The sequence below is a fragment of the Pteropus medius genome, unplaced genomic scaffold (genome assembly GCF_902729225.1).
Source record: "Pteropus medius unplaced genomic scaffold, Ma_sr-lr_union100, whole genome shotgun sequence".
Classification (NCBI taxonomy): domain Eukaryota; kingdom Metazoa; phylum Chordata; class Mammalia; order Chiroptera; family Pteropodidae; genus Pteropus; species Pteropus medius.
In genome coordinates, this window is record NW_024353908.1 from 6,306,759 (window position 1) to 6,328,809 (window position 22,051).

The 22,051-nt window shown below is 37.0% G+C and overlaps 1 protein-coding gene and 1 long non-coding RNA gene across 11 annotated transcripts in view; one reads left to right on the forward strand and one right to left on the reverse strand.

The window, feature by feature from the left end:
* LOC120593756 (uncharacterized) overlaps nucleotides 1-5,796 on the reverse strand; it is a 22,099-nt gene extending 16,303 nt beyond the window's left edge. Inside the window, exon 1 of the long non-coding RNA XR_005650435.1 lies at nucleotides 5,785-5,796. This is a non-coding gene — a long non-coding RNA (uncharacterized LOC120593756). The remainder of the gene's footprint in view (nucleotides 1-5,784) is intronic.
* Nucleotides 1-22,051, forward strand: part of FRMD4B (FERM domain containing 4B) — a 309,226-nt gene that overhangs the window by 254,863 nt on the left and 32,312 nt on the right. For all 10 annotated transcript variants that reach the window (XM_039851669.1, XM_039851670.1, XM_039851672.1 and 7 more), the window contains 3 exons: nucleotides 17,229-17,312; nucleotides 18,721-18,786; nucleotides 20,857-20,914. In XM_039851669.1, coding sequence (XP_039707603.1) covers nucleotides 17,229-17,312; nucleotides 18,721-18,786; nucleotides 20,857-20,914 — 208 coding nt within the window. The remainder of the gene's footprint in view (nucleotides 1-17,228; nucleotides 17,313-18,720; nucleotides 18,787-20,856; nucleotides 20,915-22,051) is intronic.

The window sequence follows — 22,051 nt, forward strand, 5'->3', positions numbered from 1 at the left end:
TCCTTCCTTCTTTCCTTCCTTCCTTCCTTCTTTCCTTTCTCTGTATTTCTTTCTTTTTCTTTCTTTTCTCTTTTCTTTTCGTACTTCATCCTGAAAATTGGAAGTTACCAGGTAACTGTGTGATTAGGGCACTTCTGCTTATAAGAAAAAGTGAGTTGCTACAATTTACAATTCAGTTCTGGGTCAGATTGAGAGTATATTGTCACTCGGCCTCAAATGGGAAGGAATAGTTCACAACATACAAAATACAGCTATTTCTCATGGGAAAGGAACTTCTCTAGATGCCTGAGAGTAGTTAATAAAAGGAAGAGAGGGAATCAAAGACTTTAAAGAACTTCTCCCCCTAGTCCTTGTACTTCTGGAGCACTTAAAGCTCTAAAATATCATTCCATTTACAGGGCTTTTCAAATCAGTGACAGTAAGAACACTAGCAGCTCCCAGGTACTACTGTACTGAGTACTTACTCACATCAGTGGGGAGGCAGTCCTAAAGACAGGATTATTTAACTGCTTGAGTTCAAATGCAAGCCTAGCCATTTGTTGTGTACCTAGGTAACTAACTTCTCTGGAACCCTTTTTATTTTATTTTATTTTTGTCTCAGTAAATATTATATGGCATCATTATTGTTATTATTATTAATATATTTAATCTTCACACCAACTCTGACAATAAGCACTATTAGTGTTCTCATTTTACAGATAGGGGACCTAAGCTTTTGGAGCAAGTGAGTAGCTAGCTTACTGTCTACTCTACTTACTGTCACATTACTAGAGAGTGGCAGAATTAGGACTCCAAACCTCATGTCTTTACCATTGAGGAGTCTCCATTTTTATATTTCAACACAAACTTGTAAGAATGATTACCTTCCTTGCTGGCAGGATAAAGAAATCTAATTTGACAGAAATTGAACATTTCTGTCTTATTTCAAGCCAGGGCTTTAATGAATCAGCAAAATGCTTTTGTGAAAAAGTTGTTGATGTAGTGGCTTTTCTCTTTCCCTGTGAAATGACTCTATTTTAAAGTTTGACTTAAAGATATAGACAAGTTCTTTTGTAAATCAGTTCAGTGCATTCATACTTTATTTATTTTTAATGATTTATAAACACTTCTAAGTATTAGACTGTTTTACATGTTTTATAAACATTAACTCACTAATCATCTTCTCTTTATGGAGTTGGTGTAATATTATCCACACATTACAAGTGGGGATAAGAGATTTTATGTGGCATTATACCTATATTTCCATATTATAGTTTCTAATGGCTTGGCCAAATGTTAAGAGTTGTTATGGTGAAAAAACAAGCAAGATACAAACAAATAGAGAACCATGAACAAATAAGTATGGGAAATACCTAGTTAAAAATTTTAAAGTTCACATTTTTTTAAAATCAGTTTTCAATCTGCTCATATGCGTGGTGAATCTCCCAGAAGACACATAAGCAGTGTTTCCCACACTTATTTATCCCAGATGTGTGAGCATCTTGACAAACCAGTGTTCTATGGACTTTACTTTGTAATGTGTGGGTTTATCTATTTGCTAAAAGCTCAGTAACAAAATGTCTTTAAAAGATAAGCAGTTTGGAGAAGTCTGTTCTTCGTACTCCCTGCCAGATTCATTACTCTCCTCGATTTTAATTCCATTAACTCTTAGGCAGGGTAAACATTCATCAAGTTCTGAACTTGCTTTTTCTCAAAAGCCCTGAGTTTGAAATTATTCATCCCATACAATGGACACTTTTTCATCTTTTAAACATAAAATGTTAGGCTTCCCCAAATGATGCATTTGAACCCTGATTTTACAGCTGATGAACTAAGAAGTGACCAGACCAGACTGGCAGTCCCCAGATCTCCCCCACTACTGCAGATTTACCATTTTAACTTATACTTGTGTAAAAGGGCCTACGTGGATCCTTGTTGTCTTTGATAGAAGACAGTGAGGGATAGCAGGCGGTGGACTCCACCATGGTAAGTGGTGTTATCAGTGGAGTGGCCACAAGTCTAATATTAGTCACTTGAGGAAATAGCTTAAGAGTGAGAAGGTAGGAAACGAGCACTTGCTCATCAGTGCCCTTGGAATACTTTGCCCTTTTCTCACTGCTCAACCCCATTCATTCTTGAAGATTAAATACCTACAGTGTGAGAAGCTCTGGACCAAGCAAGGGCCATGATAGAGGCAAACTGAATTTGTGGTATTCTTTTTATTACTGAGCTACTACAGTCATTCTACATCCTTTATAGAAGACATCGGGGAAAGGCATGGGCTCTGGATTTAGACGTGACATTGAGACGAGCCCTCCTCATCTGCTTGTGAGTGACCTTGAGCCAGTTTCAAGCCATCTGAACCTAAGGTCCCTTTTCTTTAAGTGGTTTATTACAAAGATCGAATGCGATAAAACACGTTGCAGGATACCTGCTACAGAATGGAGACTCGGTACTTGGGAGTTTGCTTCCAATTTCCACTGAGTCCCATCTATTATAGTGAGATGTGTTTTTTGTTTGTGTGTTGTTTTTACCATCTTAGCCATTTTAAAATGTATAGTTCAGTGGAATTAAGTAAATTCATATTGTTGTGCAACCATTTCCATCATCCCATCATTTTTCTCCAAAACTTTTCATTTTACAAAACTGGAACTCTGTGCCCATTAAACAATAATACACATCCCCTCCTTCCTAGCCTCTGGCAACCATCATTCTACTTTCTGTCTGTCTTAATTTGCCTATTCTAAGTACCTTGTATAAGTAAAATCATGCAGGACTTATATTTTTGTGATTAGCTCATTTCAGTTAGCATAATGTCCTCAAGGTTAATCCTTGATATACCATGTGTCAGAATATCCTATATTTTAAGGCTGAATAATATTCTATTGTACATGTATACCACATTTTGTTTGTCAGTCCATCCATGGATAGACATTTGGATTATTTCCACTTTTCGATTTTTAAGAATAATAATGCTATGAGCAAGATATGCAAATATTTCTTTGAGACCCTGCTTTCAATGCTTTGGGGAAGAGAGATGTATTTTTTAAGAAGAGTCCCTGGCTTCCAGGTACTTAATTATATTCCACCATTCACTGGAGTTGGGGTAGGGTGAGGGCATAGAAATGTAAGATGGATATCAGATCCTTATTCTAAATCATCAGATCTCACCTATCAAAATTACTACTTAAGGAGGCCAGTACTTACATTAAAAATATTGTTATAGGTAAATGTTTATTGACATGGGAAGATATTATAATATATGAAGTGGACAAAAACAAAAGTACACATATTATCCATTCTTTTTATTACAAAACATGTATACCAATATATTCAAACACATCATACATGTATAAAAACTGGTTTGTAAGTTACACCACAGTGCATGCAGTGGCCTCCATAATTTTTTTGTTCATTCATTTTCAGTATATGTATACTATTTAATTAATTTATTTATTCAGTTATGTACATGTAGAACTATACCAACATTGTATACATTATGAAATATTCACAGAAGAGTAACACATCTAAATGAATGAGATAGAGTAACATGTTCAAAAGAATGGATAAAAATAAATATTATTAGAAGTTCTAATATTTTTTTTCTGCACAACTACAGACCTCTCCACCATAAAGACTATAGTAAAGTGGGTTCTGAAGTTAGGAAACGCTGAGTTTGGTTCCAGATTCCACTTCTCACTGGCGAGCAATATTAGCTAAGTTATTGAACATCTCTAAGCCTCAATTTCCTCATCTGTGAATAGGAATATTACAGTTCTTTTTTATTTTTTATTATTGAGGCGTAATTGATGTATAACATCATATTAGTTTCATGTCTACAACATAATGATTAGATATTTGTACACATTGTGAAACGATCACTACGATAAGTCTAATTAACATCTGTCACCATACATAGTTACATTTTTTTTTCTTGTGATGAGAACATTTAAGATCTACCCTCCTAGCAACTTTCAAATGTGCAATACAGTATTATAGTGCTTTGCACACTGCCTGGTTTATGGTAGGGCCAGAAAATATTAAGCTATTATTATTGTTGTCATGACAAACAGTTGTCTAAGGTTGTTGGGAATAGAAATGTTTACAGCTTGTCTTCTTTGCTTTTCAGTATGTTTTTATTTATTAACAATTAAAATATAACTTTTAAAATATATTTTGTATTCTTTAAAAACTCAGAGCTTAGCACAGTGACTTATAGATCTCCTGCACTGAGTCCTCTTTCAAAATGAATGTAAGAGTTGTAGAATACTACTCACTTTGCCCAATGGAAACTTCCCAAATCAAAACTTACAGCCTTTCTCTGCCATCCCAGAGCAGTGAGCCTGTGGTTCCCCACAGCATGTGGGAGGCCCTGTTCATAACTGGTTGCTCCCAGAGGCCTATGTGCCTTTGTGAACAGGCTCTTTCAGTTCTGGGCACAGGCACAGAGGCTGGGCAGGCAGAAAGGAAGCAATTAAGACAATGGAAACCTACCAGAGAAAAAGCTGTGGGCAGGGCTGACTTCATGAGCTGTGCAGTCACACAGGACCCCCTGCTCAGGATGGCCCCATGCTTGGTTTGATGCTCTTCTGTCATCAAATAATTCTTAATGATTTTTTTAACATGGGGCTGTGCATTTTCTTTTTTCACTGAGCCTTGCAAATTGTATGGCTGATCCTGACTGTAGAAAACTCTAAGGTTTTGAGAAGACCTGGATGTTGAATGGAGCATTGAAAGAAGGTTCTTTTCATAGGTATCTAAACAGGAGCTCCGTTGGGAAAGATAGAACCACAAAAAATTCTACAAACCAGCTTTTTTGCATACCTGTCTGGGAACTTCTTAGCCCTTTCTGATTCCAATATCCATGATCTCTCAGGTCTGTGGCATGGGGAGTAACATAACCTCTATTTCATATGTTGTGAAAATCAAGTGAGAAAATGTACATGAAGGAGTTAGAACAGTGCCTGGCACCTGAAATACTCATTTCTAGAAGCTTCCTAAATATCCAGTCCCTTAATTCTGGTATCAACTCTATGAACTAGGCAGTATTATTATCCTCATTTTACAGGTGAGGAAACTAAAGCCCAGATAAGTTGAGTAACTTGCCCAAGTCGCACAGCTGGTAAAGTGTGGAGCTGGGATGTGAACCCATCAGAGCTCATGCTCTCACTTCACCACTATGACCATTAAGCACATTGCTTTTACCATTATCTACGAGGTGCCAGATACTGATATATTTCATACCATTTTCTCCACAAATTATACCTGTTGAGATCCTCATTCTGCAGATGTGGAGACTGAGGCATGGCAATCAAGGTCACATATCTGTTCCACATAGGGTTGTCAAAATTTATGACAGACATCACCCAAGACAGGAATCAGAAGGACCTGTAGGGGGAGCCCTCACACCCTACGTCAGTCCAAGGGCCCCTCCAAGAACTTTGTGATTATAACATCCCCTCCCCTTAACTTCCTCTTCCCCTGTAAAAAAAGAACTTCATTCTTCTTTGTCTCCTGGACTTGCACGTGGCTCACCATGGCTACACACATCCGACTGCAGCACTTTCTTTTCCCCCAAATAAATCATTTTTGCTGACTGAATATCTGGTTGACTTTTTGTTTACGGTCACCATAGTGGAACTTTGATTTGAACCCACACCCTCTGACTTGCCAGTCTGCTTTTCAATATGATAATTCTTCAAAAGAAAATCCAAAAGATGGTTAATGATATCTACTGGACTGGGTCGATAAAGATAATACAAATGCAGTTAGACTTTCGGGAATTCTTAGACCCACACGCCAGACGCGTCTGTGTAGCTTGTTTCTGGCAACAACATTATGATGTCCTTACCAGCTGAGACCCTGGAGTCTCGCTGCATTCTAATCCCAGTTTAACCCTGAGGAACTGTGTGCACTTTGCAAATCTCATCACCTCCTTAAGCCGCAGTTTTTCCATCTGTGAAATGGGGATGGTAATCTTATCTGTGGAAAGGGATTGTTGTGCGAATTATCTAAAGTAACCCATGTCGTGTGCCTAGTTCAGTACCTAGTATGTTGTAAGTATCCCAAACCATTTTATCTTTAAACAGCTACGAACCTATTTGCGTTCTCAGTTTTCCTCTCTAGGAGTGAGCCAGCCCATTATGCCCATCACTGCTACTTGGTACTAAAATGAAACAGTCCAGTTGGTCTTTTCAGATAATGTCTGGCTAAGACATTTGCATATTTGGTGTTTGGTATGAGTAGAAAGTAGCATGACATGAACTTCTTCCATTCCTCAAAGTGCAAACCTTTCAGAATCTACCCGAGCTACAGGATGGCATTTGGCGGGATGACTTTTACAATCCCTCGCTGATTATATTTCAGTGCCTTTTGGTTTGATTCAAAAAACACTGAGTAACAACATAACATGTATTCAGTCTTATCTGTGTTCAAAAGGCTGATGTGGTTAATCTGGTTCTTGTATGATGCGGAAGGACACATTGAGTCACACATGCAGGAAGAAGGGATAAATCTTTGGGGCTTTAAGTTGTCCATAAATAATTTTCACTTGTCTGGTAGGAAATTTCCCAGGAGAGGGATACATTTCTTTGACTTTACATTCTTTTGTAGGAAAAACACTCTGTGTGATTGTGTTGTCTTCCATGTGCCCTTTTCTCTAACTCTAGAGTTGTATAAGAGGTACTTTTTAAAATTGTGGTAAAATACACGTAATATGAAATTTACCATCTTAACCATTTTTAAGTGTATAGTTCAGTAATGTTAAATATATTTACATTGTTGTGCAACCAATCTCCAGAACTCTTTATCTTACAAAACTGAAACTCTGCCCATTAAACAATTCCTTTATTCTCTCTCTCCCTTAGCTCCTGGCAACCACCATTCTACTTTCTATCTCCATAAATTTGTAAAATGTTTTTATTTTAAATATTTACAGATTTTCATGTTAACCTACTTCTCAGCCTGAGTTATTCTTATGGATTGTGTTTCTTCTAAAAGAGTTGAAGGTTCAAAGTAGACACAATCGGAAACCTCAAAGAGCTGGCTTATGTTTAGAAAAATCTCTCATCACATTTTCATTATTATTAGAAATTTTTAGACTTAAAATTTTTTTGACGGTTGATCCCTATCAAGCATGCAGATGGACAGAGTAATTTGTCTTTTGTTACCAGTTAGGACTCAGACAAAAATTTAATGGCAAAGGAGTTTCTAACTGAGAGGATGCTGTGTTTCCCAGAACAGAAGCTGCTTTCTTGCATCTTTAGGAGAGTGCTGAGATAAGGAGACAGATCGATTGGTCATGATGTTGGAGGAACAAGTTTCATAGCTAAACTTCTACCGGTTACTGTGAATCTGGTGGACAAATCCTAAAACTACTTACAACCTGCGACCTGGCAAGTTGCTTTCGAAGTTTTCCCACATGGTTTATCCCCAACCCTGGGACCTGGCAAGTTGCTTTCGAAGTTTTCCCACATGGTTTATCCCCAACCCATGGTTTATTTGCCAGATTTAGCAAATAAAAATAGAGAATGCCCACTTAAATTTCAGGTAAACACCAAATATTTCTTTTAGGATAAGTATGTCCTATCTATTTAAACTAGCAGATCTAACCTAGATCACAGGGGATTCTTAGTGGTATAATCCACCCCAGCCTGGTCTGAGAGTGGTAGGAATACAGTGTTGGGTAAAATACAGTGTCTGGTTTTGTGTACAGTCAGAAAAAAAAAAGAACACATTTACTGAACATAGGCAAGTGCCTTCACAGCAGTCTATTGTCATCTTCCTAAGAGAGATCACTATCCCTATTTTTGTAATGAGGAAACCCAAGGCTTACAACAATTAGATTATTTAACACTAAAAAACTCCTTCAAACATGGAGACCTGGGACTGAATCCAGTTCTAAGTCCAAACTTTAATACTGCAAATCATAGGTCTAGGGCCAGCGAGTTTGTTGGTCTCTTGATTTGTTTCTAAGTATATGGAAGCTTTTGCAATAGCCTGCATCTAAATCCTGGCCGCTCGTGTACCAGTTCCATTTCCTTACCTATGTATTAGAAATATTCACCTACATCTAGATTCACTATAAGAATTAAATGAATTCCTGTAAGTAAAATGGTGAGCGCTTGTCTGCCACATAGCATTTGCCTGAAAAAGTCTCTAAAGCCACAAGTTTTTATTATTATTATTATTATTATTATTATTATTTATTATTATTATTATCTTGTGAAAGAGCAGAGAGGTCTGAGGGAGCTGGGGACCAGAGGCAGCCTAGAAATATATGCTTATACCTGAACCCCAGTGAAAGAGCTTCGCTTTGTCAAGATGAAGAGAGGGCCACCCTCCCCCTTTCCCGGAAGCATTGGGGCACCCTTAGCCTCAGCAGAGGTCAGGAAAATGGCTTATGTATTTTAGTTCTCACCGTCTACTCTGTAAATGACTACAATCTGATTTGTCTTGAGGTATGATCAAGAAATGTTTAAAGGGGTGGGGTGGAAATTCCAAGAATGGAAGGACCTGTGATTGGGAGGGGAGGGGAGGGGAGGAGAGCAAGGTCTAGCCCAGCTGGCCTGGCTTTTCTGGCCCCTCCTTCTCCTTCTCTCTCTCCTCTCCACCTTATCTTTCCAATTCCTTCCTCCTCTCCCGTTCCTCCTCTTCCCTGCTGCTGTTCCAACCTGGAGTCCCCATAACCAGCCAACCAGCCACTGCTCCTCTAGATTCCACCTTACTACGGGGCCTTTGGTAAGTCTTCATACATCTGTGAGTCTCATTCCCCTCAGCTGTGAATTCAGGGGTTGGACCAGATGAACTCTGCTTACTTAAGCACCTGGCTGGGGTTTAGTTGGGGAGTAGAAAATGAGGAGGGAAAATATTTTAGCTATAATGAAATTACTAGTATATAAGCACTTTTTCTAAACTAATTATTTGTAATAATCAGCGGCATTAGACGTTGAGTGGATTTGAGACCGAGATTTCTGCCTTTGCATATGATTGACTATGAATGAAAAGTGACAGCTTGTTTTCTATTTTCTCCCTTTGGTGCCAGGCCTTGGTATCCTGTAACAGAGATAATTTGCAGGGGTAGAGATCTTACTATGAATTTTTTGAAACAGTATAAAAAATCAGGCATCAGGTGTGCCTGTGTGGTTTAAGAAGCCTTTGTTGGGGTGTTGGGCTTCTCACCTGAAGTGAGGCTCAGGTGAATTTAGATGCCTTGTTTTAAAATTGTGCTGAAAATGATTAGGGTCTGGTTTTGTAGCCCTTTTAGAAAAAAAAAAAAATGAACTAAATTTGGTATCTTTGCTATTAAGGGATAACTATAGACTAGTCATTTTGGTTTGGTTCAAGAAACTCTGAAGAGTTAATACATATTCAGTCTTATTATCTGTGTTTAGATCTCTTATGCCGTATAATCCAGTTTTTGGCTACTCCAGATTAATCTAGTTTTAATAAGCAGCCTTTTCTCACTCAAGAAACAAATATTTTAATAGAATCAATCAGTGCCCACTATAATTATAAATTCTGAAGCTCCAAGTTAAGCTGAGGAAAGAGTTCTCCTTCGTCCCTACCTGTTCCTTCCCCATTTTCTGTCCTCTTTTAGGAATCCTGGAAGAATTAGGCAAAGTGGTTAAATAGAGCAGAGGTTTGGAGTCGCATTACTTTCTTGCTGCGTGAATTTAAATTGATCTCTTAAATCTCAGTTTTCACATCTATGAAATGGGGTGCTAGTGAAAATAGCATGGTATGCCTGTAGAGAGAGGGTTAGCCCAGTTTCTGCCACCTCGTAATGCCCAGTGAGTGTGAACTGTTGTTCAAAGCATTTATTTCAGGCACTGAATGGCAGTGCTCACTGCATCGCTGCTAGTCAGCCTCTACAGGTCTTCCGAAACTAACCTCCTAGGCTGTCCTCAGCCTCCTTGATTTTCTTTCTTATTTTAAATTGTTGATTACTATCTCTTTCTTGAAAATCTCCTTGTGTTTTACGATGTGTTTATTCTTTATTTTATTTCAATGGTTCTCAAGCCATTTGTTAAATGATTGCTGGGTCCAGTTTAGCCCTTCTGGTTCAAGAATTTGCATTTCTAACAGATAATACTGATACTGCGGGTCAGGGGTCAGGGGACATTGGTAACAGTTGAACCTTGAACAATGTGGAGATTAGGGGCACCGGCCCCACCCACGTGCAGTCAAAATTCAAGTATACCTTTTGACTCCCCAAAATCTTAGCTACCCTCAGTGTCCATGGGGATTGGTTCCAAAACCCCTCTTCCCCTAGCAGATACCAAAATCTGTGGACATTCAAGTCCCTTACATAAAATGGCATGGAACAATACATATAGTTGGTCCTCTGCATCCGTGGACTCCTAATGGCAGATCAAAAACAGTACAGGTATTTTTTTTTTTTAATCTGCATATATGTGGACCCACACAGTGCCAACCATGCTGTTCAAGGGTCAACCGAACTGTATTCTCTTACTCTTGTTACCTTTACTATCACTTTACCTACAAATTAGTGGAGAGCAATTTACTGTTAGAACTCTATAGTTAACATATCAAGGAGAAAATAAAGTAGATTCATCATTGAAGGCCACATTCCCAGACAAATGAGAGAAACGTGATTCTTTTCATTAAAAAGGGTGATTTGAAGGCAATCTGGCCAGTGAAAAACTGCTCTAAGTAAACTGATAACACATCTTGAACTGCTAATCACTGAGCTGTTGATCAATGCCAGTAGATTAGTGGAGGAAATTAGTGTTTATACACAGTAACTGATATCTTTTTAATATGACATGTTTAAGCAAGCTGACATCCTCAAACACTGGATCCAGCTCCAATGCTTTAGTAGTTAAATACTTTAATAGTTAAACTGGCACCTGTTACACCATGTAACAGACATGAAATACACTTTTTCTAACTGCTACAATCATTACCAGGTCCGATTCAGTATCGTGCAAAAATTTGACAGTCACCACAGGTTTCTAGCAAGCATAGGTAAGAAAGTGGCTTATCACCAGAGTCTGTACAAGGCAACACCAGAATGGCAGATTTGCTAATTAGTGCAATTCCCAATGACAGTAAATCTGGAATACAGCATTAAATAGAGCTCTCAGAGGCCCCTTCTCACAACCTTTTATTTAATTTCTGATGATAGTTAGGCTACATGTTAGACTTTATCTTGAGTGTTCAAACAGGCAGTAACCATAGCTTTTTTTACATTTGCGTATGCATTTTTATGAAATATGAATTTTGAGCTATGCTTACCTGTGGATGAAAAGAAGACTGCAGTCCCAGGTTACATTTTAAATGGTTTAGTTTATTTTTTTGTGAGTGAAATTTCTACATTCATTGCCTTTGGGTCATTATAATTAATATGTGCTTTTTAGGCACCTTTTCTTTAGATTTCAGGTAAGGAAGAGCTTTAGCATCAAAAAAAAAAGGTTGGGGCTTGGGCTTTCAAACTACCTTAAAAACCTAGGGATGCCCCAATACCAAGCATAGACAGCTACCATCTTCCAGGGAACTCAGTGAGTCCTTTGCTCTAGGAAGTGCTAGCACCCATTGTTTGCTAATTGCTAGCACTCCCATGCCCTCCAGCCTCAGAATGGCAGGTGGCTGATTGTCACTGTGAGCAAGTTCCCAATTAGCTACAAGCAGGTGCACACATTTGCTGGGGGTGGCTGTTTCCACACAAGTGCTCCAGCAAACACAAAGGGTGGCCTTGGTTCTGCCAACCATGTGGTTTTCTCAAAAATGAGTGAGGCTGGCACATTCCTACAGGGTTTTTGAGGTCAGTAAAGAAAAACAACAGGCCATGAAAGGGGGCTTGAGAATGCCAAAAGGAATCATTGCCTGAAACATTGTTGCAGTGGCTAAATGGTGGGTCATGGGCCACTTCCTTCCAGAAAGCTGTCAGAAAAGGAATCTGGAATACCTAATGGAGAGATTCAGCCTAATCAGATAAAATATAATCAGATAAAACACAAGCATGTTCTTCATTGTGACACCTGAATTCCTGCTGAAATGATAAAAGCAATTTCTGGTTTGGTTACTGAGAGGGTAGCAAGCCTTAACATTTGTAGGCATTCTCTCTGGCTAGGACCTGGAGAAATCAGCCCCTCTTGGCAATTCTGGTCAAGTGCATATTTAAAATAACACTTCCATTGCTATTAGGCCAAGAATGTCCAGACAGGGCGAGTACGTTTACTGCTAGGTAAAGGCAGAGACATCCCCAACTGTGCCTGCTCACCTCCCAGCTATTTAGGCTCTCCCTCTGGATTCTGAGGTTGATCCCGAGTTATATAATCTTAGTTTGCTGCCCTGCTTGCCTGTCCTCTGTGCTGAAGGCAGACCTCGCTGCCCCTGCAAGCTCAGTGGATCCACGTGGCCTCAGACTCTGGTAAGATTCCCCAACCAGGTTTCTTCAGAGGGTGAACAAATAAGTACTCAGCTACTGTCAGTCCGCTCAAACATGAAATCCTGCTTGGTCCTAAACGCTGAAAATGATCGGGATTAACTTTAGAATAATGTGCCAGTGTTTTAACACCCTGGTAGTTAAATATTTTGGCATTACAGCACTTCCCCTCTCAATGGCAATGAGCTTGCTTCTCAGTACCCTCACTGCCACCCATTAGCTATATTTGATCTAGTTTGTGATGTGAATGCATAAAGAATGCATAAAAGAAGAATGCATAAAACATATATGTAGTTTAAGGAACAAATTAGAAAATGCACGGCCACATTGTCGCAGAAAAGATGCAAAGATCAGACCAGCGAGAAACCAAGCAGCACTCGGAGAGTTGGAGAACTCAGGTTTATTATACCAGCGGTCCCAGAGGAGCTAGCGCTCTGAAGATCTGAGCCCCAAGCTCAGTTGCAACATTCCTTATATAGAACATTTTTGGCATGGGCTGATTGGTTAATTTGTCCTCAGACCCTTACGAACCAGCAGGAGTTGCTATAGTTACATAGCATTACAAAGCAGCAGGAGTTGCTATGGTTATAGGTAGTTACATTTGTTGCTTAGGCAGAGCAAGCCAAAGGGAGGATGAGTTTTTTTTACTTTTGAGTAAGGCCTATAAAACAAGCATATCTACAGAAGCAGAACAAAGAGCTGATTAGTTTTTGAGTTCAAATTCCTCTTCAACATAACCACTCCCAGCAAAGAATGTTGCTGCAACCTCACCCAGTGTATAGCCTCCCCACTGCATACAGCCTCCTCCTGCAATAAAATCTTTTTCCCCCCCAAAGTACAATGACATGTTTTCTAGTTTTGGTTTATACTTTGATCACCTATATATGATTCTCTTGTTTCATTTTGCTTGTCTGCGAACTCTATGTACATGGGATTATGATGTATATGTTATTTGGGGTCTTGTTTCTTAACATTTGTGAGATTCATTGTGTGTGAAGCTATACTGTATTTTCTCTGCTGTATGGTATTCCATGGTATGCTTACATTACAGTTTTATCATTTCTACTGTTATGGAATATTTAGATTGTTTCTTTTATTTGTCTTATTGTGAACAATGCCGCTATAAACATTATTCTTTTGTGTAAATTTCTCTAAGGGTATACCTAAGAAAGGATTGCTGGATCATAGCATATACAAATTTCCAAAATGATCATACCAACTGATGTTCTCACTAACAATGGATGGGAATTTCTGTTGCCCTGTGTCTTCATGTAAACTAAGTATTGTCAGAGTTTAAAAGTTTGGTAGTCAGGTACATAGTGGTGATTCACTAATGGTTTAATGTGCATTTATTTCCCTGTGTACTTATGAAGCTGAACACTTGCTTCTGTCTGCTGGCCATTTGTATTTCAGTGCACTCCTATGTACTGTTTGTTGAAAGGTTTAACCCGTTTTTCTGCCAGGCTGCCTGTTTCAATCATGTTTGAATCCTACCAGTGCTCTCTCATTTAGTGTTACAGCTAAGTCCACAGCTCAATCACCTCAATATCAGTAGTGGCTTGTTTGAAATGAGTTATTGAATGGGTTCTTATAGGAAAGTAACATTATATGTTCATAAGGAAAGGATGCTTTGCAATAGCACAAACAACTAGATTTGGAGGAACAAGAGGAACCTTTTCTAATACAAAGAAATAAGGTCATGTTCTTTCCTGAGAATGTGAAAATTTGTTATGGCCCAGATTCCACATTTATCAAAATTACTCATACGTCTCTTTTATTCATGTGCTACTGACAATTTTGCACTGTTAATAAATTTTCTAAAACTAGAAACCAATTTGAAAGCTGAGAAGGCATCTCCATATCCATTTTTTACTAATAGTTTATGCCAGAAATTGCAAAATGATAACGATGGTCTGCTGGTATGTTTCACACAGCCCGCACAGTGTTTTAGTTTTAATCTTTGGTTGGTTGGCTACTAGGTTAGTTGATTGGTTGCTTGGGTCTTCGGTTGAGGCAGTATTTAAAATTCAGATATCTTACATTAAACTTGAGGATTTTGCCTTATTTTTGAAAAAATGCAATCAATAGAGGATCCACATTCCCAGATGGCAGAAATTACTAAGATCTGAGTAGTGGTTCCCTATCAGCAATGAAGTTTGATTTTTTTTTTTTCCCCAGTATCCAATATCCCTTTCTTTTATGTGAGTGGAATTTGTAGCTAGGCATGCGGCTGCCCAAAATAAAGACCGCATATCCCAGTGTTCCTCGCAATTAGGGATAACCACATTATTGTTTTGGTCAATGGAGTTCAGGAAAATGGGTAACTTTATCACATGATGCTTTCTTCTACATGCTAGGTATGCAATATATAAACTTAATACATACTTTCTAAGTGAATAAATGAGTTTATGGTAAATAGCAGCTTCTACTATAGTGAGGTCTTGATTGCCACAAAATTAACTATAATTCCAAGAAATAAGTCAATGCTAGGCTGAGTTCTTGGAACATAGCATATAGTTCTCATGGACCCAGAAGATAACACATGTGTGTTTTGTGGTGATGATTAATAACAAAAGTGTTGTACTTAGTCTATTATTTTAGAACATACACATGTATTTGCCCTTCATAAACTGACAAGCAAACTTCTGTGGGAAGAAAATGAGATTTGAAGGACAGAGCATAAAAGAAATTATTAAGAAAAATAAATATCATTACCGAGAGTTGACAGGTGACCTTTAATAGGAATAAATGGGGTTGTGGTATATTTTAGTTTTCAGGAAGCCCAAACCAGTTTCTCAAGACTGTCAAAATGGTTAAGCCGTACTGCTCAGATTTCAAATGAATAGAGAGATTTGTCCTTATGTAAGAACAGGATCCAAGTGACTTTATTTCCTGTAGTAATTTGTAAAGCCAGATCTTTCACCTTTAGAAAGGGCCACTAACCTGGTTTTGAAATGAAATGTTGACAGCTACAAATCATAGTGTCTCCAAGCTAGGTGACACTCAACTCTAACTATCTGTTTTTATTACTGAAAGTAAGTCTATGTACAGTTTGCTCAGTGGGTTCACTTCATGCCCCTGTGACATGGTGAAGAAACTTGGAAACCAGAACCAGAAAACAAACTTCTGTAGACAGTGAAGGAGAATCCCTTACACCAAACTTGATCAAGTGTCAGAAGTGAGCAATTTCTAATACAGCACAGAACAATGTGGGCCAAACAAAACCTGTCCACAGGCCATACTTGGTTCCCAGTTTGACGTATAACAATCGATCTATAACAGTCGATCTATGGGTGTTGAATGAATGCTTTGGGAAGAGATTCACCTTAGGTTCAATATTTGGTCCTCCAGTTAGGGGTTCATCTCTTTAGTATCATAATTCACACTGGGGCAAACTCCAGGGAAGCTAATGTAAAAATGCATAAGTGATGGGTTTTGAAACTAATTGGTTCAGTGTGTTCATTTATAACTAGAGGTGAGGGTAAAGGGGAGCTATGCTTTTTATACCTTGCAAGAAATGAGAATGTTTATGTCAAGTCTCTAGGACACGCTAGGGAGTCTGTTGGGGAATCAGGTAATAGACTACAAAGAGTTATGGTCTTGTCCTTTAAAGCCAAACAGGCTGGGTTGCCTTCTGGCTTCTGTGAGTAGTAGCTGTGAGACATTGAACAAGTGACTAAGTCTCTCTAAACCTCACACTCTTAACCTGTAAGGTGTGGGTAATAATAGTACCTCCCACATGGGAAGAGCTATGGTAAATAATGCCCCAAAAGTGCATTGCATGGTGCCTCAGCTCTTGGTAATTTCTCAACAAAGAGTAGCTATGGTGAAGATATGAGGAGGTGGAAACAAGGCGAAGAGTTACCAATATGCTGTTTGATGAACACTAGTTTGATCAAGATTTTGAATAGCTCTTTAATGTACTTATCCTAGGCTCTGATAGACCCTAGACAGTCATGTCTGTTTCCTCATAGGCTACTTCCTTAAATACGTGGAGGAGTTAGAGAGTATTTTTCTTTCATACAGTGCAGGACCAACTATGACTGGGTTGAATTACCTGTTCTCCCTTCTGTTAAATTCCATGAAGACCACACCCTTCTCTTTTGACAACCAGAATTTTGCCATTTTATAGTTAGGTAATAGCTGACCTTACATGAGGTACATCTGAGTTCACTTGATGCAATTTGAGTGATATCTTTAGTTTCATTAAAAACATGTTTCAAAGTCATCTTCTATTTCGGTGATTTTTGCAGGTGGCCAACTTGGTCTATTTTATTCCAGAGAATTGTAAGGAAATAACAGATGAGTAATAGGTCTACATAAACCTTTTAATTGCAATAATATCTATTTTGAAAAATTGGTGATACTATGTGAATAGTATAATAACCAGTATTCCAACATGGTGAATATTATGTAGCCACTAAAGATAATGATGAGATTGCTATAGAAATGTAGAGAAAGTGTAAAATGAAATTTGAAAAATGCTATGTAAAAATAAAATATAGAATGTACATAATAATAATTATTATGTAATTATGTAATATAGATACATACAGGAAATATATAATGAAAATTGATGCAAGTTTATGAGGAGAGTGAGGAAAATAGGATTAAGGCAGCTTAATACTATTTTAATTTTTTGATTTTTTTAAACTTTAAAATATCAGACGAATTGAAGGGTTGTCAAATTGAAGACTATCTCTAGGTAGAGACCAGAGCTTTATATTTGCTGACAACATTTTGGTGTGCTATAGCTATTTTTCAAATTTCACCTGGTGACTAGCTTGGATAATACTTTAGGTAACAGTGACTGACATTACTATATTACTCTTCTTTTTAGTGATGAAAATGCCAGGAAAGATTTAAAGACATTACCAGCCTTTCCAACGAAAACTCTTCAGGAGCATCCATCCCTTGCTTACTGGTAAGCCAAAGCAAGATAGCAGGTGACCCCATTATCACAGCCTCTATTGAGAACTGCATGCTTTTCAGGAAATTAAAAAATATGTAAGTGAAGAAAATATCAATTGCCCATCAAATGTTGTCAGAGTAACCATAAGTAGACCTTGATCCTTTCAGTGAAAAGATCTGTCAAAGCTCACTGGAAATCATTGTACCAAGATTGTAGTCATTTGTAAAGAGCAGCTGTGTGCCTTCTCAATCAAGTGAGCAAAAGGTCTGTAAAGTGTGCTTTTAGGTAAGCATGATGCTCAGTATATGTACGGTCATTGTGTAATATGGCCTTAATCTAGCAGAGTGCAATATAAATGGTATAAAATACAGATTTCCTTGGACAGAGGTTTTCTTAATAACCAGAAATGACTTGAATGACCAGAGGTTTTCTCTATGGCTGGAAATTATTGTATATTTTGAGTTGCTTTATTTGTTTGTATTTTAATGGATCCATGGTACCCATTTTCCATATAACATTTTTCCTAGAAGAGTACTTTTTTTCCCCTTTGAATTACTTACATTCCCTTTTAAGTGTATTTCCTTGGTTTAAGACTCCAAGTCCTGAAGATGATTTTCCTTTACACTAAAATCTGATTACAAAATAAATGTTCAACATTAATAGCTTTAATATGAAAGTTAGAATATATTTCTCAAATAAGTAGTAGAAGTGAGTAGTGAGCCTACGTTGTATACTGAGTCTGGAAGTTTCTAAATGAATCATTGTTAAGTGATAGTTTCTTAAGGGAAAAAAAAAAAAAAAAAAACCATTGATTACCAGATATATAGAAGTAAAAACATTTACTCTTCTACCTTATACTTGAGATATGACTGAAAGAGCTACCTGTCTGATTGTAGGGTCTAAAGGCTGAATGATGTCAAGGGCTGCTGGACTTCCTTTTCTAGTTAGCATGTTTAACCCTAAGATAATAAAGGTTTTCTCCTAAAGCAGTGTATGTATCCCTGAGTAGTGACAATAGAGTATTTTAAATTGAATACAAACTCAGAAATAGTTTTAGTTCTTCCTGAATCTTTCTGAATAATTTAAGGAAAATGTCTTTAATACTAACACTTGCTGACCTCAATGGCAAAGGACATTAGTTTTTCATTTGATAAATTGTATCATTTAAAAAATATTAATATATATTATATAAATGTTATATAAAATATAAATTAAAAGTTATGATGAGGTTGTCAAATGTCTGAGGTTTGCATTCTTCAGGAATCCATGTCCTACAGAAACAAAATTCAGCCAGCTTCTCTCCCAAACAAGTTGTCGAAGGCCTTTCTTCTCATGTTTCTCAAGTAGCCACCTGAGAATCTTAGGATAAGTCTGTATCTCAGATCATACCTTGCCATACGTTCATTTCATTGTTTTACAGTGAGGACAGAGTAATTGAGCATTATTTGAAAATCAAAGGTCTGACTCGGGGTCAAGCTGTGGTTCGGTAAGTATCTTTTTTTTTTTTTTGCTTAGATATACTTTTAATGTCTTTTGTTTTTTAGAAATAATCTGAAATGATTTCTGTAGCATAGTTGTGTGTATATAGTCCTCATCTGATTAGAAATATCTTACCATTATAAAATGTCTTGGGTCATTCCATGTATTGGTTTAATCAATTCAGATGCCATCAGTGTCAGGCAGGCAGGAAGGGTAAATGAGAAATGTGGGCCAAGTGTGGGGCAATAAGGAATGGTAGGGACTGTGGGGAACTACTGAGCCCTGTGTAGAGGCAAGACTACTCAACTTCAGAATTCAAGTATAATGTTGCAGGATCCCCTGATTTTTTTTCCCCCAAAAAACTGGAATTTCCGATTGTTAAATCCCATTTAAAGCATTGCATAGTTGTTTTAAGAAAATTTTAATGCAGTATGAGCCGAACAAAACCTGTCTGGAGGCCATGTTTGGTTGCCTGGTTTGTGACTCTACTTTGGGTGGAACAAACAATGTTGGTGTTGGATAATCTGTTTTTCATGCTACCAAAAAAGGCCATAGTGGTATATTTCTGCATTTTACACTTATAGATTTGACTTAAGAGTTAAGTATATATTTCTAAGAATTTACTACAATCAATCCATGGAATAGCTTTATTTTTTACTTATTATGAGCGTGACCCAAAAGTTGATTCTTATTGCTTTGCATCATTAGATGCTTATAGAGTTACCATTATTTACTAGGAACAGTTCACAAACTACATTAACAATTTTTAATTATAAAAACTAAATTTATAATTTTATAATTATAAAAACTAATGTTGCTTTATTGCTATAGTAATTATAGAGTAACTTTTATGGCCATAGAAGTTTTTTTTAAAAACTACTGACTATAGCTCAGAGCATGTGAGAATTGAAATAAAGCCTTGGAAATTGCCATTCCCCTGGTCAGTGTATAGATTTCCCCTATACTCCTGCCTCTTACACTAGTCTCCTTTTATCATAGCATACCTGTGATCTTCAAGGAAGACATGCAGAAGTTAGCAGTCCTAAAGTTGAATCCTTGACATTTTAACTCATTGTGCCTATTTTCTGAACTGGAAAAAAAAAGGAATAACAATTTCCCTAAAGGTTTTTAGATTAGGCTGATAAGCGTATTATGAAATGTCCTTACTTAAATGCAGAGTCCTTTAATTTCCCCTGGTCATTATCGTTGTGGCTCCAAATAACAGACTAACTTGGTAGTTAAGGCCTTAGACTGTAAAATTCAGCTCAGTTAGTTAGAATTCTGGCTGTGTGCCATGTGACTACTGCATGATCTGGGCACATTTACCTAAACTCTTATACTCATTTACATATAGGCCATTTAGTTTTTTAAATGATCAAATTATTGATTACACAGTCCAGAGCAATTGATCTTCAAAATGTCATTAATAAGTCCACTTGTATTAAATGAGAAGTTCGATTTCTTGTAGGCAGAGAGGAGTCTTACACAATTTATTCTGTGCCATAAAATCTTAGAGGTACACAGTAAATACTTGTTGAATTGAAAATAGCAAATGGTAGCACCATTGCTTTAATGAGGGGAGCATATGTTTTAAAATCAGGATTTCATACAATAAAATTCACCTTTTTTAAGTGTATATTTTTAAGAGATTTGACTTAAGAGTTAAGTATATATTTCTAAGAGTTTACTACAATCAATCCATGGAATAGCTTTATTTTTTACTTATTATGAGCGTGACCCAAAAGTTGATTCTTATTGCTTTGGATCATTAGATGCTTAGTTTAAAAAATACTTGCAATTTGAGTGTATACTATGATATATGTTTTTAAGTCATAGAAATCTTAATATGCAGAACATAACATTTCCTATAGCTTTTTGAAATTGAAGTATTGTTAGCAACCTCCTAACATTTGGATAAAGTAAAATATATTACTCACTAGAGTGGTTTATTTCATTTCTGCTTTAGTCAAAGACATGGTTATAATGAGGAAAGTAAATATAAATTGTGTTTCTTTAAATCACTTTTCCCAGAAGGGTCCTCTATTTTAATAAGAAGTTATATATTCATTTTCCATAGGTATATGAAAATAGTAGAAGCTCTACCAACTTATGGAGTCCATTATTATGCAGTAAAGGTAAATACTTCTACATGGCAAAGCTTTTATAATGCCCATGTTATTTTGTGAGAGTTAGTGAACACCAACTTTCTAAAATCACATAGATCTACATATATATTTTTAAATTGTCTCTAGAAATTTGAGTGTTGAGAATAGGATTGATTTTCTTAAAAAATAAAAGCCCGATTATATCTCGTCACTTTTAGCAAATTATAAAGCACATTTTGTTTTCCCAAAGCCTCTATAATCCTAAGATATTCAGATAGTTCTCTTTTGGCACACCTGTTCCTTTAGCTCCTCTTGCTTATTTTTCTCTTTCCAATTGCTTAGCATTCGAATGCTACCAGATATTCATTTGATAGTGCCTTTGTATGAGAATCTTGCACTCCCCAATGTCATTTCGACAGCCTCATAAAATCATCACATTTTTGCAGGATTTGCAGTACCAATTTTCAATCAGTATATTTTGTATTTGTGTAGTATTTTCAAATGTTTATTAGCGGAAAGAGATTGACTAAGAAATATTGCAAGATGTTAAGGAATAAAACAATGTTAAGAAAGGAGTGTTGTTTGAAAGAGGAATAATTTTATAATCAATCAGTCTTGAGTGACTTTTAAAGTTCCGACGATGTTTGCAATTCAAAATGGTAGGGAATTGGATAATAAATACCTGCATAAGGAGGATACCCTGTACTAAAAATATGTACTAATGCAATTTTAATTTCTACTGATTATTAGTGTGTTTGCCTATGGATATATGTTTCAGCCTAAGTTTTTCTTTCCCTATGTTGATACATCTTTTGCTTTGTAAGACCTAAAAGATAGATTTATGGGAAAAAAAAATTTCTCCTCTCCCCATATGTACCTCCAAGTCATTATTCAGATATCCTGTCATTGAATTATATAGTTCTCCAAAAGAGTTTTTCAGTATTCTCATGTTCATCATTAAGTCTATTACAAACATCAGGTTTTGGAACCACTTTTACATCTTTGTAATTCTTTGGAAACTTCCCTGACCTTTATAGCTGGTCTAAAGAACATAGAGCTTTTTTCTATTTTCTTTCATTCTTTCGTTTTCTTTTCTTCCTTCCTTCCTTCCTTCCTTCCTTCCTTCCTTCCTTCCTTCCTTCCTTCCTTTTTTGTTCTTTCTTTCTT